Source organism: Mobula birostris, chromosome 16 (assembly GCF_030028105.1).
Source record: "Mobula birostris isolate sMobBir1 chromosome 16, sMobBir1.hap1, whole genome shotgun sequence".
In the NCBI taxonomy this organism is placed as follows: domain Eukaryota; kingdom Metazoa; phylum Chordata; class Chondrichthyes; order Myliobatiformes; family Myliobatidae; genus Mobula; species Mobula birostris.
Window position 1 is genome coordinate 29,242,187 of NC_092385.1, and position 16,087 is coordinate 29,258,273.

A 16,087-nucleotide genomic window follows, 5' to 3' on the forward strand; every position below is an offset into this window, starting at 1 on the left:
TTTTGCATCATGAAAATCACTGTACAGTATTGATTCTGTGGTTGTGCTAAAATGTGATATCTTGACTCTAACTGCAAATTTATTCACCATGTGTAAATCTTCATTCCATCAGCATTCAATTCAGAATATATCAAAAAAGGTGTCCTTACTTTACAGGCTCCCATGATTCTCGGTCAAAGCCCCTGTGAATTGATTGTGCAATTGATGACTCCATCAAATCGACATATCTAACCACAAGAGGAGCGAAGACATCCTGAAGGTGTTTGTGGAATTTTCCATTCAACAGATTATCTAAAATTGGGAATTAAAATATATTTATAAAGCTATATTAATGGGAACACAGACCATTCAGCCTCTCTTGTTTTTTTCTGTCATTCTGTAATTTCTTTGATGATCTGTTCCTGGACCTAGTTTCCAGTCATTGCTTCACTGTCATTCAAAATGATGTTTTGATTAAGTCTACCAACAAGACTCTGTACAGCTTCCACAGGAATTTGAGGGAAAAAACCTTACTTTTCTACCACACATTGTGCAAGGAAGTATTTTCTGATTAGATTCTGGTTTCAATGTTAATATTATTCTTGACTTCCCCACATATTTTCCCTGTATTTACCAAGTCACAGCCTTTGAACATTTTAAGCAATTTGATCGGATCACTTCTCAATTCTTTTTACCAAAAAGAATACAAATCATGTCTATATAATCTGTCACAATTTAATTATAATACTTCCAGTAAAATTTTACTGAACATATGATGGATTATTTTTATGGCCAGTTTTATAACATTAGGTAATTATTGTCTGCAGAATATAGAAGGTTGATTGGACTTCAATAAACATTTATGATGTTTTTTTAAAAGAAAATATTTTTAGCAGGAAAGCCATCAGCAGACAGGTGTGCAGATATGCTGGCCCCAACACTCCTGCTCTTGGTTGCTTATCAAAATATAAAGATATTACAATATACTACATTGTTGCTGGCTAATCTGAAGGTAAACTGAAGATGGGGCAACACTGCTTAACCTATCTTAAAGATACATTAGATCACCCCCCCCGCCCCCCCCCCCATCCCCTTGCTCTGGATGTCTGCCTGAAAATGGTCCAGCCTAATATGTTTTTAAAGTCTCTAAAATTGTGTCCCATTTTCCATCACTAAAGGCAGAATTGTTCTCCCATTGTGTATCTTCATGAATCTCTCTGATATTCTTAAACCCCATTGAATGTGGTGCTCAGTGCAAAATTGATCAATATTATTGGTCACTGTTACAATTAAAAAAACTGATTGAGAAAATAAAAATTGAACAGCACAGATTTTTTAAGTTAAATTATAATACATACAATCACTCCTCAGGAAATCATTGAGCAGCTGAAATAATGGGAAGCTGTCCCAGGTGTCCGGGGCCTGTGTCTCCAAAACACTGTCCATGTCCACAGCAAAGAGTGAGAGGAAGGTCTCTGCATGTTCAACCATCAAATCAGACCACCAAGCAAAAGCCTTTTGAAGTATAGAGCCGGGGGAAAACAAAGAAACAATGCAAATAAAATCTCTTAGATACTTTATGGAACTTTATAAAAATCTGGAATCTGGATCATGTTTAACTCTAAAGGGTAGGTGTTTATATTATGGAACCAAAGGAGTTATTGTAAAGAAACAAGCATCCTGATATGTCTGAAGAAAGGAAATGTCCTAAATCCAATTGAGAAGTTGAGTAGTTAGACATCTCAAATTTTGTACAATGTAGGATCTTACATTAATTTGCATTTTGAGCAAGTTTTTCTGCTGTTCTCTTAACAATAACTCACTGACGTCATGCCATTTACCAGCTTACTACAAGACAATGCCTCTGGGTATACTGGCTATTTTTTAGTTTGCACTTCAAATATTCATGCATCTGGGGCTTGTGCATGCTTTCCAACGTTCTGGGATGGTTACCCACGAGTTTTTGGGAGCTACATTCACATCCTGAGAAACAATGATGTGAATGTGTTGAAAATGCATGCATTGTTTGTCCTGTTACCTGTTGCTGGAGAGTAACATGCAACGTGAGTGGTACCAGCAATGAAAGTTTCATACAATAATACCAAGGCAACATCTGCCAGGTTTATTTTAGGTAGATTGTTTTCTTTTAAATATATATTTTTAAGGAGTGATTTTACACTAATCAATATAACACTTTTGGGAACTGGCTAGCAAATTCCAATTAAATTTGAAAATCTGCTATTTAAAAAAAAACAGAATTCTTGGGTTTTGCACATTTTCTCTCCTGGCTCTTTTGAGATTATTGAGATAGGAATCTGGCTGGGAACATGAGTTAGTCTCTGTGCACTGCAGTTTTATGATCTCTAGTAACATTGCTCTTTGGTCAGGATGCAGGGAGTTTAAATCACAATCTGAATTGCGGCCACTAATAAGTCTCTTCCTCTTCTCTCAGTTTAGTACCTCACCTCTGCTTAGTGCTGTTGGCCAGTGACCTAGCTGAGATTGGTACTTAGCGTTTTAGTAAAATCCAAGATAAAATGTCAGCCAAGGCTGGATCTCCCAATCTGTGGCTTGGCAAATGAATGGATGTCATTATAGTGTCTTCATCCAGCTGAAGTCAACTACATGGCACAAAAATTGCTAGGGTAGTGCATCATAAGTGTGTTTTGCTTGATGGATTTCATTTCTTCATCTATTGGATTGGAAGTTTTCTGTGATACAAGTTGATACTGGTCAACAGAATACCTGAGGCCTTGGTCAATGAGCAGAAATAGCTGGATATCTCAAGTAGCACAGAGATTTAAAATTAGAGAAGAAATCAGAGAAATGATGGAGTAAGATAGACGGTGAAGTAGACTCAAATTAGATGTAACAAGATAAACAAAGAGAAAGAGAATAAAAGGAACAGGAATTAAACAGAAGCAAATTCTGGGGTAAGAGTCTGAGGCTGATGGCAAATACTACGTACAAATTTATAACAAGTAATCTCCACTTAAAGGCAGCCATCATCAAGATTTTAAACTATTTGTTGCAAAAAAAATTAATATGGGCATTTTACGTTTTAAATTACTTTTTTCATCATACCATTTTGAATCAATCTTTATTGTCCTAAATGGAGCTTAAATCCATAAAAGAGTCTTGATTCAGACAATTTTTTCAGAAAGCTCAATAGATAGTGATTTATAAATAATTATAAACAAGTAGCAGTGTAGCTTTTCCAAATACGTTCACATTGGTATTTACAACATTCACAACTGTACAGAATTAGATTGTTCTCACTGATAATCTCTTGATTTTTGTTCACTTGCACTTAAAGTCCAGAAGAAGAAGAAAGCCCTTAACTCCGAGTGGAGTTATCGGGACGCCGTCATGACGGTGTCTTTTTTTAGCAGGCTTTCTTATTTTTACGAGGCCGGGTTGCTAGCTCGACACTCAACCCAGCACGGATGGAGAGCGTGCAAGGGAGTTGGCTGGATTCGAACTCAGGAGCCTTCGCTCCGAAGTCCGGCACTGATGCTACTACGCCACCAGCCAACTTACTTAAAGTCCAACTTATGCCAAATTTTTTACACTCATTTTTGGTAGTGAATTTACACTTGTGATGGTAATGCAATGTACTTTCAATTTCACTGTGATTTTAACGAATGCGAAGAAATTTAACTCTATGAGATGCACGGATCATGAGGCAGCTGGGTTCTGAACTCCTCTTGTAAATATATCAATTTCATTGACGGGGTTATTTGTGCCAGTAGAATTTTAACTGGAAAACTTGGAAATTTTTTGCAGTAAGATCCATACCTGGAACTTAGCCTGATCTACGGTCAAACTGTGGGCTCTGAAACGAGTGAACGTAGGATGGGCCTGAAGGACAGGACAAAGAACTTCTGCTCTTTCTGACTGTCTTCCAATAAAACAAAGAATGGGGTGGGTGGGGTTAAGGGAATCAACCATCAGTACTTTGGTACAGAAGCAGAAGTTGTGGTGAGCAACTGATGTTTTGACTCCTGAGGGCTTTCCACCAATCACAAGGCACAGAGTTCAATGGAACACTCTCTATGTGTTTGGACAAGTGCTGCTCCAATCACACAAAAAAGCTTGGTTACATCCAGTAAAAAGCAGTCTGTCCAGTTGGTGCCTAACCTATTATCCTGAACATACACTCCATCTGCCATCAGTGAACCACTATTCACAAAATGCACTGGAATTACTCATCTAGGCTATTGTGACTGCAGTCCCACTCAAACCCATGACTCCCACCACGAGGGACAATGGAAGTACAAGCATGGGAGCACTCCCATCTGACAGCACATATTATTCCGAGTATAAAATTAATAATTACACACCAAAATGCTGGAGAAATTCAGTAGGTCAGGGTCCTGGCCCGAAATGCTGACAGTTTAATCCTCTCCATAGATGCTGCCTGACCTGTGGAATTCCTCCAGTATTTTGTGTGTGCTACTCCGGATTTCCAGCACCTGAAAATTTTTTTCCTGTTTACATAGAAACATAGAAAATAGGTGCAGGAGTAGGCCATTCGGCCCTTCGAGCCTGCACCGCCATTCATTATGATCATGGCTGATCATCCAACTCAGAACCCTGCCCCAGCCTTCCCTCCATACCCCCTGACCCCCATAGCCACAAGGGCCATATCTAACTCCCTCTTAAATATAGCCAATGAACTGGCCTCAACTGATCCCTGTGGCAGAGAATTCCACAGATTCACCATTCTCTGTGTGAAGAAGTTTTTCCTAATCTCGGTCGTAAAAGGCTTCCCCTCTATCCTCAAACTGTGACCCCTCGTTCTGGACTTCCCCAACATCGGGAACAATCTTCCTGCATCTAGCCTGTCCAATCCCTTTAGGATCTTATACGTTTCAATAAGATCCCCCTTCAATCTTCTAAATTCCAACGAGTACAAGCCCAGTTCATCCAGTCTTTCTTCATATGAAAGTCCTGCCATCCCAGGAATCAATCTGGTGAACCTTCTTTGTACTCCCTCTATGGCAAGGATGTCTTTCCTCAGATTAGGGGACCAAAACTGCACACAATACTCCAGGTGTGGTCTCACCAAGGCCTTGTACAACTGCAGTAGTACCTCCCTGCTCCTGTACTCGAATCCTCTCGCTATAAATGCCAGCATACCATTCGCCTTTTTCACCGCCTGCTGAACCTGCATGCCCACTTTCAATGACTGGTGTATAATGACACCCAGGTCTCGTTGCACCTCCCCTTTTCCTAATCGGCCACCATTCAGATAATAATCTGTTTTCCTATTTTTGCCACCAAAGTGGATAACTTCACATTTATCCACATTAAATTGCATCTGCCATGAATCTGCCCACTCACCCAACCTATCCAAGTCACCCTGCATCCTCTTAGCATCCTCCTCACAGCTAACACTGCCACCCAGCTTTGTGTCATCCGCAAACTTGGAGATGCTGCATTTAATTCCCTCATCCAAGTCATTAATATATATTGTAAACAACTGGGGTCCCAGCACTGAGCCTTGCGGTACCCCACTAGTCACCGCCTGCCATTCTGAAAACGTCCCGTTTATTCCCACAAAGTTTAAAGTTTAATTGTTGTTCTTTCATTGTCGCTGAGTCGAAATCCTGGAATCCCCTCACAATGGCATTTTCACCAGAAGGCAAAAAAAAAATGCAGCCACCACCAAGTAGGAATGGGGAATTGGGGATAAATGCTGCCCTTTCAGGTAGTGCACCTATCCCATAAATAAAGAGGAGTCAGATTGATCTGGAATATAAATCCTTCAGTATAAATCCATTCCAAGAAGAATGTGTAATTATTTTCAAGGATATTTATGAAATGGCTGAGGGAATTTGTGGGGAATTCTGCAATTTCAAAAGAATAGATTAATCAAGTACTAACATCCGTAATCCTAGTTAACATAAAAAGGAACTTCTCAACCTATTAATTCTACTGCATGGCATACTGTTTTTGTATACGACAAGGTTGATTGTTTTTTTAAAATCTCAATCACTACATGCAATTGGGCACTTAGAGCAGTGGTCACAGACTTTCTGAAATTAGATCCGATCTTCCAAGAGGATGCTGAATTGTTATAGTCATACTTTATTGATCCCGGGGGAAATTGGTTATATGCACATATGCACAGAGGCTACCGGGCTGTTGTCCTCGGGCCTTTCGAACTGATAATCCACCTTTGATCATGTTCATTATTGATCTGCCTATCCCTTGATCCATGCCCAATGCCAGAATCAGAACTCCTCCAAAACAGTGTCACCCCTACCTTTAAAACCCTTATGATCTATTACAGCCTCGACTATAATTATTGTTGGGTGAGCGTGGATGGGGAAGTGAAAGGACTCTGTTATTGAGTACTCTCTCTCTCTCTTCATAGTGACACCACAGCACTGCTTACGAGAGGTGATTGATAAATTCGTGGCCCAAGGTAGAAGGAGTCAATTTTAGAAAACCTAGCACATTTATTTTTCCTACATTTACACACTTAGTCCAGCAGTTGTGGAGCATACAGATCCCTTCTTTGTAGAAGTCGGTGTCTTGGACCTCCAGAAAGTGGTCCACAGCAGGGGTGATTTATAAGTTTGTGGCCTAAGGTAGAAGTAGATGAGTTATTAATTTCAAACTTTCTGCATAATCACTCAGAGTTGAACTGCACGTGCATGTAACGAGAGCGGTATAACTCATCTCCTTCGACCTTAGGCCACAAACTTATCGATCGCCCCTGCTATGGACCACCTAGAGGTCCAAGACGCTCTCGTTACATATAGACACATTTGCCATAGCAACCTTGCATGATAGTAATGCTCCTACTTACAATCGTGTTACACTATTGGAAAGTCAATTCAGATATATAGATGTCTGATGTGGTGGAGTTCTTATTTTAATGAAACAAATTACATACATTTTATCAAAATTAATATTTAAATTTGCCTTGTTCTTTTTTTTGCATCAATTACAGCTGCTCTATCCCCTTGCTCAGGTTCGTAGTGACCTTCTTTTCTTCTGTTGTGATGGTATTAAGCTCTGATGAGGTACATTTGGTACTACATTCATGTTAGGGCATATTCTGGAGTCAGGGTACATAGCAAATATTAAGTTCATGAGCAGCCATTCTTCAGATTTGAATGTGGATTACAGATTGAATTTAAAATGCAGCTCAGAACAATGGGATTCCTGAAGCTGCAGGTTGGGATCTATCACAAACAAAGAAACACACCTCAGAAGCCTGCATGTAGAGGAAATGCAGTCTAGAGTCAGTGGGGATTAACATTCAATTTGGGTGTCTGGAGTATGGGTGTGAAGAAGGAATTGTTTGAAAACTATATGTAACTCAAAGGAAGCATTGTAAATATATTGTAACTATAGAATTGTTGTGCTGTTACCTTTGATCTTTAGCAGATAAAAATGTCATGTACTATTGGGTTGGGCAGGCCTCTTCTTCCAAGAGTGTGATGCCATTTGCTCGATTTTGCTGAATAAAACACTTCTATATCCACTAGCTTCAATGTCTCTCCGGTGACTTTGCTCACAGACACAACATTTAGGGGTTCATCCGTGATATGTTTGTAACCCATCATGTGGCCAGCGATCTCAGCAGCCTAAGCGGGTGACTATTTTTAAAATTAGCACTCACACTTGGATCTGTTTAGGCCGGTCACCATGAGATCACAAAGTGTCACAAACACGACAAACAGCTGAACTGGTGGATATAGAAGTGGTGTGGTGCATGTGGGTGCACCTGTATTTACGTAAGAGACTGGACATTTTTGTATTAATTTGGTGAGGTAGGGCCCCCAGTTGCGAAGGGTGGTTACTGACTGGGTTACAGTGTATATTCGTTAGGGGAACTGTATAGAAGCAGACACATTTGCAGGTGTGTTTGTGTGTTTTAAGAATAAGCCTGTAACTTTGGCGTAACAATTTTAAATGCAGAGATATACAACAAGTGGCAGATTTGAGAGTACATACTCTGTGGTTTTCAATATGTACTGTTTAATTTTTATCCGTTATTTGTATTTTGCACAGTGTGGGAATTAGTGTGGAGCTATTTGAGGGAGAGGTTATACCCAGATGGTTGGAGGCATGCCCTGAAATGAGAGCAAAAGGTGAGAATCATTCACCAAAGCTGGCAGAATCCACAGCAGTGCCCTCTCTTTCCGATTTGACTGCTGACCCAATTATAGAGGCTGACGGTTGCCTCTATTGCCAGTGGTGATCATCCACAAATGTACACAGGTTTATTTGGGGCCAGCAATGTGAAATGTTAGTGGACAATAAATTGTCAGTATTGATAACTGATCTAACCTTACCTATTACTGAAGTGGAAATTTACATTACCAACGCAGGAGATGAAACAATGAGGGCGGAGAGAAATCAGCCCCAGGTACCTGAGATTGAGGGAGTTTTTGACTTTCTGCAGATTTCTGGGTGTGCCAAAAATGAAGGTACTGTCCTGGGGATAGGCACACTGACAAAGGCAGCTGCTATCATAGGCTCAGGAAAAGGAGAAATAAGATGGACACGACAAGGACAGCAAACATGTGTGATCCACGAAGCAGCTAACATGGCACACAGAGAGACAGCAGCCCCAAGGGTAAGAGCCAAACACAGCCAGGAGCTGTTAGAAACAGTGCAACTACCTGAGGAGGTAGCAGTGATTAAAGGCTCACCAGAAAGGGGATAGTAAAAGCAAAAAGGGAATAAATGGGCAGGCATCTGTGTAAGGAGGGCAGTGAAAGAACAAGAAGCAACAGAAATTACAAGAGTACAAGAAAAAACTTGAACTGCCAATTTAGTAAAATTACAGAGCAACATGAAGGACCACTGTAACCAGGGTAACACAATGAGGGATCGAACAAAGGCAACAGCAATATATTGCGGATCAGAGAGAACCAGAAGGAAAGACGATAGTTCCCCCACAGTTAGGTGACCAAGCCATGGTAAAGCGAGCTGGTTGAAAAGACAGGTTTCACTCCCAGGTGGATAGAACCACAGGTGGTGCTTTGGACAAATGACACTTGTGTTGGTGTGCAGACTCAGCAAGATAGCCAGTGGAAACACTGGACTCGGGTTAAAGCATACGATTCACCTTCTTGTTGCCCCTCACAGACAGAGCGGGAGATCAGGTGTACCCGGTAGCAGTGTCATTGCAGAGAACCTAAGCGATGAACACCAGCCGGCTGCATCAGACCTAACCACATCTCGAAGCAGACCCACAGCAAACATGAAGGCAGAGGACACCGAGAGAGCATGGCAGCAATCCGTGAATAGCATGTTAAAGTGTAACTGTAACTGTACTCTGTAACCAAGGCTGGTTGCTGAAGGCAGTTGTTTAGTTGTACAGAATGGAAAAATATTTGGGGAAAATAGATGGGAAAGGATCCAGGTTACAGCACACACATCAAGGTCCCAACTTCAATGGTGTGACAGACCGAGAAAGAAAATAAATTACACACATCGGAGCCCTTTCAATGGTTGGGCGAGCGATCAAGTGGACAATCCAGAAGGGGATGCCACCAGAGTGAGGTCTTTGGAGACATCCAAACAGAGACCACCCCAGCCCCTCCTGTTTAGGGTCTGAGTGACCAGTCATCAAGATTCTGACTACCTTATGTCATGACATGAGTGCGAACTGTTGCCTGTGAGCCTGATACATTTACCTTGCTGGTGCCCCTGACCGATAGCCACTGCTGAGCTTTAGCTATCAGTGAAGATAAGGAATTACGCTGCAATTGGCCCGCAGGGAAAAAGGCAACAGGGATACAAATGACAAGGCTGCGTTTTAAAGATTGGTGTTCAAATTTCTGGAACAATATCTGCTTAGGGTTTTGTGGGTAGACATTATGGATAATAGCATAGATGTAGATGAATTTAGGGAGATGATAGGTAATTAGGGAAGGGGGTCCAAAGCACAGGGCATTTTTCCTGCCTAATTTAATAGGCTCCTCCTTAAAGTATGGCCTTTCTTGGAACAAATTTATTTTTGGCCAGGAGGTCCAAGAGTAGGAACTGTTTGGGTGTACTCTGGAGTTAGGGTATATAGCAAATATTAGTTCAACAGCAGCCATTCTTCAGATTTGAGTGTGGCTTGCAGATTGAATTTTAAATGCAGCTCAGAACAATGGGTTTCCTGGAGCTGCAGGCTGGGGTCCATCACAAACAAAGAAACACAACTCAGATGCCTTCATATGCATGAATGCGGCCTAGAGTCAGTGGGGATTAACATTCATTTTGAGCGTCTGGAGTGTAGGCGTGAAGAAAGACGTGTTTGAAAATTATATGTAATTCAAAGGAAGTGATGTAGATACACTGTAACTATAGAATTGATTTGTTTTGACCTTTGATCTTTAGCATATAAAAATGTCATGTCATATCAGTTGGGCAGGCCTTTTCTTCCGACGGTGTCTCAGTATTATGCCCGCTGCTCGATTTTGCTGAATGAAACATTCCTATATCCACTAGCTTCAGTGTCTCTCCGGTGACTTTGTTCACAATTTCAACAACCCATACCACATTTAAGTGGCCAATCTTCTTTTCAAGTGGATAAGTTTCTTTACTAAGTGCATAAGCATACACAACAAATTTATTTGTTTAGAGATACAGGCACAGAACAGGCCTTTCCAGTCTGAGCCATGCTGCCCAGAAGTTCACCTAGTTAACACTAGCCTAATCACAAGACAATTTACAATGGCCAATTAATCTACTAACTGGTGTGTTTTTGGACTGGGGAAGGAGATACAAGTTCGTCACAGACGGTACCAGAATTGAACTCTGAACTCCAATGTCCCAAGCTGTAATAGCATTGCACTAAGTGTCACGCTACCGTAATTATGACCATTTTGTTATGGAGGGATCTTTGTGGAAGGCAGCTGCATAATATCATCTGCGAATTATTTTAATGGATGTGCTAATCTGATCATGTGCTACTAATCAAGTTGCTTAATTCCATCAAAGTTCTATCAAGAGTTGTTATTGTTCATTCTTCAATCACTTTGTCCAAATCAGTATTTTTAATAAACTACATTATCTTGCAACAATATGGTGGAATGCATGACTCAAAATCCATACTCATACTGGTAGAAACAATAACCATATTTTACTTCTTTTAAGATAGTTCCTATTCACACCAAAATTACTCTATACATTTATGACATTAAATTTTAACTTTCAGTTGTATTTGAACTGATGTTATATTCTACGTTGTAAAGCAATATTGAAGTTCTGACTTCAGGGTAAAAATTCGTTCTTCATCTTCTGTGCTAAAAGTGTACAGTAACAGGGTCCATAGTATTTGGTCTTCACAATTTGTCTCCATTGACGTCAATACAGCCAACTTCAGTAGAAGGTGCAACTGCCATAATGCACGCACATTTAGCACAAGAGGCTGAGAACAAATTCCTACTCTAATCTATGACACAAATATAGTGGGGTTAGGGGATTTTCTAGTAGGTAAGGACTGGTAGGATGATGCAGCTCCTTGGTGCTTGATACAACATCCAATAAAACATGCACAGGCTGTTCAGCCAGCCCAAGCAAACCATTTCAGATATCAAGTCGAAACAATTGTTTTGCAAGCACTGCGCTGACAGTTGGCAGTAGACTGCTTTGGAGAAGAATAAGAGCAGGGAAGGCCGGTAAAATCCCAATAGGAAGGATGGTATCTTTAGGACATGCACGAGACATATGGGGAGGTGACTTATTTCATTCAGTTTGGTCACATACCTCTTTTCCCTGTAGTAATCCAACAATGATTGAACAGAAGGGAGGAAATTTGAATATGTAAATCAGGTATTAGTTGGGACCGATGCATTACCTTTGTACCAAATAATAAAGGCACTATGGATTCAATACTCCAATTTCACACTTTTGTCTGGTTAATATGAGTACAATCTATATAGAAAGTTAAATTTAATATAGAAATATATAAATAAACAACAAAGAAAATATCAGAAAATGTAGCAACATAAAACTCTTAAAATAAAAGATACTGTTAATACTAAACATCTGATAATGTTATATGGGGGAATAAGCCCTTTGTTGTATATTGCACTAATAATTCAAAAAAAAAGCCCTATAGCTTAAATAAAAGCTCCAGTGAACAGAAGCAATCTGGACACACTAGAAATTCCTGAGGGCACAAATACTTTTCCTAACTTTCAGTGTGCTGTGAGTTATGAATTCACACGTTCACTTAGAGTGAGTAAAAAGCAGCATATTCTACAAACGTTTGTATTATTAGTCTGATAGAGAGGGAGATTTTACTGAAAGAAGAAACCTGTCTCAACTCTGAATATTGCTTTATTGTGTTCATATATGAATTATCAAAGCTGTAAAGAGTAATTGCGTCATATGTGTGGAGAATTTGAAAGGCAGGTGTATTTACACAGTGCATTACCATTGTAATCCTGATTTTCCACCAAGTCTCTGCAAATGTTGAAAGCATGCAATTTTAAAATGGCTGCTAAGTACCAAAAGTAATGGCTACCAAGGTGATTGAAATCTAACTATTTTCTATCCAGAAATGATCTCAAATGTTCAGTTTAGTAAAAAACTAACTTGTCAATGCCAAATTTTATGTGAAATTTTCAAGCAACCTGGAATTCTGGAGAAGAATAGAAAGAATTTGGATGGAAACAATTGAGCATCACTAGTGATGTTGCATAGCAGCTAACTAAATCTTTTGTAACCTTCTTGGTATTGCGGTAAAAAAACTCAAAAAGGCTTTTGCATCAATATTCCATCTGAGAAAACCGCGCAGAAGTAGTTGCAGTGAAAGTTCACAATACTTTTTCTTCTAAGGTGGCCATTCACCAGTCTTGGAAGATTAAAAGCTTGGAAATATCCACCTAAAAATTGTACAAGACCTAATGCAAGGAATGAAATTGAGGTTGTCAATGAACATTGTTTGAATCCATACCAGGTTTAGACCAGTAACTTAGATGTGCTGCGGGTATAAGATGACTACAACAAAGGTACACGATTTCATTTGGTCATTATACTTAACACCAAAATTAGAGCAGAGAAATCTTTGTTAATTCAGGAAAGGAATTTTAAAATGATATCTTTAAGTTTTTATTGGATCTATCAAGAGAACATACTCCTGAGTTATTCATGCCGTTTTATAGCATCTTGAGGACTTCATCTCTCTATCTAATTAAGATTATTCATTACAATTAGATGATATATTTAGACACTATAGAACTAATTTTATGCAGTTATTAGCCAACACCATCAAAATGGCTTCAAACCACGTAACTTAGTCTGTAAGCTATTAAGGGTAACACTCACCTCCGCATGATGCTCTTCATTTTGTTGCAGCACCTCAATAACCAGTTCAGCAAGACGAATTGTATCTTCCAGTTTTTTGGCAGGAGTGACTAACTGTCCTACATTTTCTGTGGTGAATAGTAGTATAAATGAGCAATATATAAAAACCAGACTTTCCCCTATTTGCACTTCTTATTTAAGAAGCCAATACCTATGTGTATTTACTTTTATCGTTTTAGTATTTAATCAAACATACATTTGGCAAAACACTGTACAAGAAATTAGATAAAATATAGTTCATTGTTTATTCCAGTTTAATAAAATTGTACAGTGCTCCAGCTAGTATTTTATCCAAGGGATAGGACAATATTCAAGTTCAGATTTTATTATGTCCTATACTACACAGCAGTTTGTAAATATATTGTAGGACGTTTGTCTGGATGAAGCAACCCAATCCAATCCAAAAAGTTCTTCATTTTTTTCTCTTTGATGTACACATATCTTGGGGCAAGGTCGAACTTGAATGGTATGCTTCACAAAAGAAAGTTTAAGAGATAGAAAGGCACATTTCAAATCAATGACCAGAAGACTGAAGAAACTAACTAACTGGAGCACAGTTGGTTGTCAAAAAGATATTACTGTACAACATTGTTTTATCAAAGCATTTCAAGTCATCATGCAGTATGTTATGCAGCAACACTGTTAGTTTGTGCTGACATTTATATTTGTGAATGTCGCGTGCACCAAATGCTTAACAAAAACGGCAAAAGTATTCTTTTCCTGTGCTCTAACTAGAAATTTAACCAATCATTATCACGAAACAGCAAATTCTTGTTTAAGTTTATATCAGACCATATATTTCTGTAACAAACTCAATGTAACCAAGGTAAGTAAAAGGATTATAAAAAGCAACAAGCTATAAAGAAACAAATAACTGAAATAAAAAGCTGTGACAGTACTTGGTATTTGTTTAGGCATGCCTCTGATTCTCTGACTAAGACTGTTTTGCCGCGATTTTATGGGTGGAGGTGCAGGCGGTGGCTTAGGCCAAGATCGTCGTGCTGTCATGCATGAGTGAAAGAGACAGGAAAAGTAAGCAAGCAGGTGACTGAATGAGCAATGGTACAAATAATGAAAACAAGTCAAAATAGTGAAAGAAACATTAAACTTATTCATGACATTTCAAGAGATACTTCTGTAACTGCTAATGACAGTTGTAACTAAGTGTTTCTAAAGATTTCAATAGTGCACCGTATAGCAGATATTTTAAGCATATGACATGAAATTTGTCAATATCTGATCAAAATTATGCCAAAATTACCAATTTTTAACTTTTTCTTATCTTTTCAATCTAAGTGCATTAAATAACACAGTCCACTCAAATTCTCAGCTATACGGTTTTCTTTAAAGAAACTATCAGAAGTTAGTAATGAAATGGCATAAGAAATCATAGCTTTAACAGTAATTCCACCCTCAAAAATAGCCATCGAATCGATCATTAAATCAGGTATTTTTTTGTCAGTTACTTCGATTATGTTTATTGTTCCTTTCTTTCAACAAGTGCAACTGGGACCCAATAGAAATCTTTTCAGCTTCACTGCATGGACAATAACCCAGCATAAAAGATTACTTAACTCACTGCAGAACCCCTTAGATTTACATCCTATTGAAAAGACTGAATCAAGCAGATTTTGCAGTGGTTGAGCACTCTGCTCTGCCAGGCTATCAGCCCAGGCTGAGAAGCTGAAAGCTGTCAAAGATTTTCTTGTTTATGTATCTATAAGATATAGCCGATCTATTAGATTGGTGGAATAAAAAGAGAAAACAAAATTTATTCAGAATTTCTTATGGCCTCACTGGACTAAAGAACTACAAGTGCAGGGAAATGAAGAAGGTCAAGTATGAGACTAAAGAATAAGAACAGGGGGGCAGTGGGAGGTGTTTAGATAAAATCTAGAGAAAGGGAAAAAATTATCTATTAGCTACTGAGATATAGTGGTGCAAAAGGTAAAATAATAATCAAAAAGATTAAGGGTCAAAATTCCCAAATATAAGGGTATAAGATGCCTTCCTAACAACTCCTGATAGCTGTAACAAAAGTTTGGAGAGGTTTGGAGATTGTACGTAATTTAAAAGAGGGAAGGAAAGGTTGGAGGCATTGTTAATTAGATCTGAAATGCTGTTGGCAGGTCCTTTAGAAGATTTGTAGAACTGATAATCTGCTATTTATTTTGCATTACATTTATGTTCTAGTAAGGCAATGGTGACCTACTGGCTTAACGTGTTTCAATGCCAAATTTGCTTCTCGTTCATTATGAAGATCTTCACGCTTGTCAAGGATGGACTATAAATAACTGACCTAGTTGGAAAATAGTGGATGATGCCAGAATTCTAACAGATACAAGAGAACCTCCATTTCCAACACAACCTGAAGCTAGTTCACCGAACCCAGCAACATCTGATACTCTAATCACCATGGACTTGCTACTTTATGAGGCAGCATCCATCATCATTCATAGAACAAAGAGTAACTGCTGTGAATGACAATTGGCTGCATATGCAGAGATCCTTAGATTCACTTGCAGAGGTTTCCTTCACACACTTCCCTTGCTCCTTTTCATAGATCAATGTACAGTTGTAAGAAATTGGACCGCAAGCTGAGTTGCTTGAAACCACTCCCCAAATGTTTATGTACACAGGAGGCCATCCATCCCATCAAATCATGCCTGCTTCCAACAGAACAATCCCATTAGTTGCATTCCTTTGTGCTCTTGCAACTGATATCCTCTCACATGATATTTTAAAATTAATTTTAGCATTAGGATTCTAAATTTTG

The 16,087-nt window shown here is 39.0% G+C and overlaps 1 protein-coding gene across 4 annotated transcripts in view; it reads right to left on the reverse strand.

Moving 5' to 3' along the window:
- The window catches only part of cadpsa (Ca2+-dependent activator protein for secretion a), a 511,391-nt gene that overhangs the window by 100,540 nt on the left and 394,764 nt on the right, over window positions 1–16,087 (reverse strand). For all 4 annotated transcript variants that reach the window (XM_072280505.1, XM_072280503.1, XM_072280504.1 and 1 more), the window contains 3 exons: window positions 13,273–13,379; window positions 1,338–1,494; window positions 150–291 (listed from right to left, as the gene is read on the reverse strand). In XM_072280505.1, the coding sequence (XP_072136606.1) occupies window positions 150–291; window positions 1,338–1,494; window positions 13,273–13,379 (406 nt within the window). The remainder of the gene's footprint in view (window positions 1–149; window positions 292–1,337; window positions 1,495–13,272; window positions 13,380–16,087) is intronic.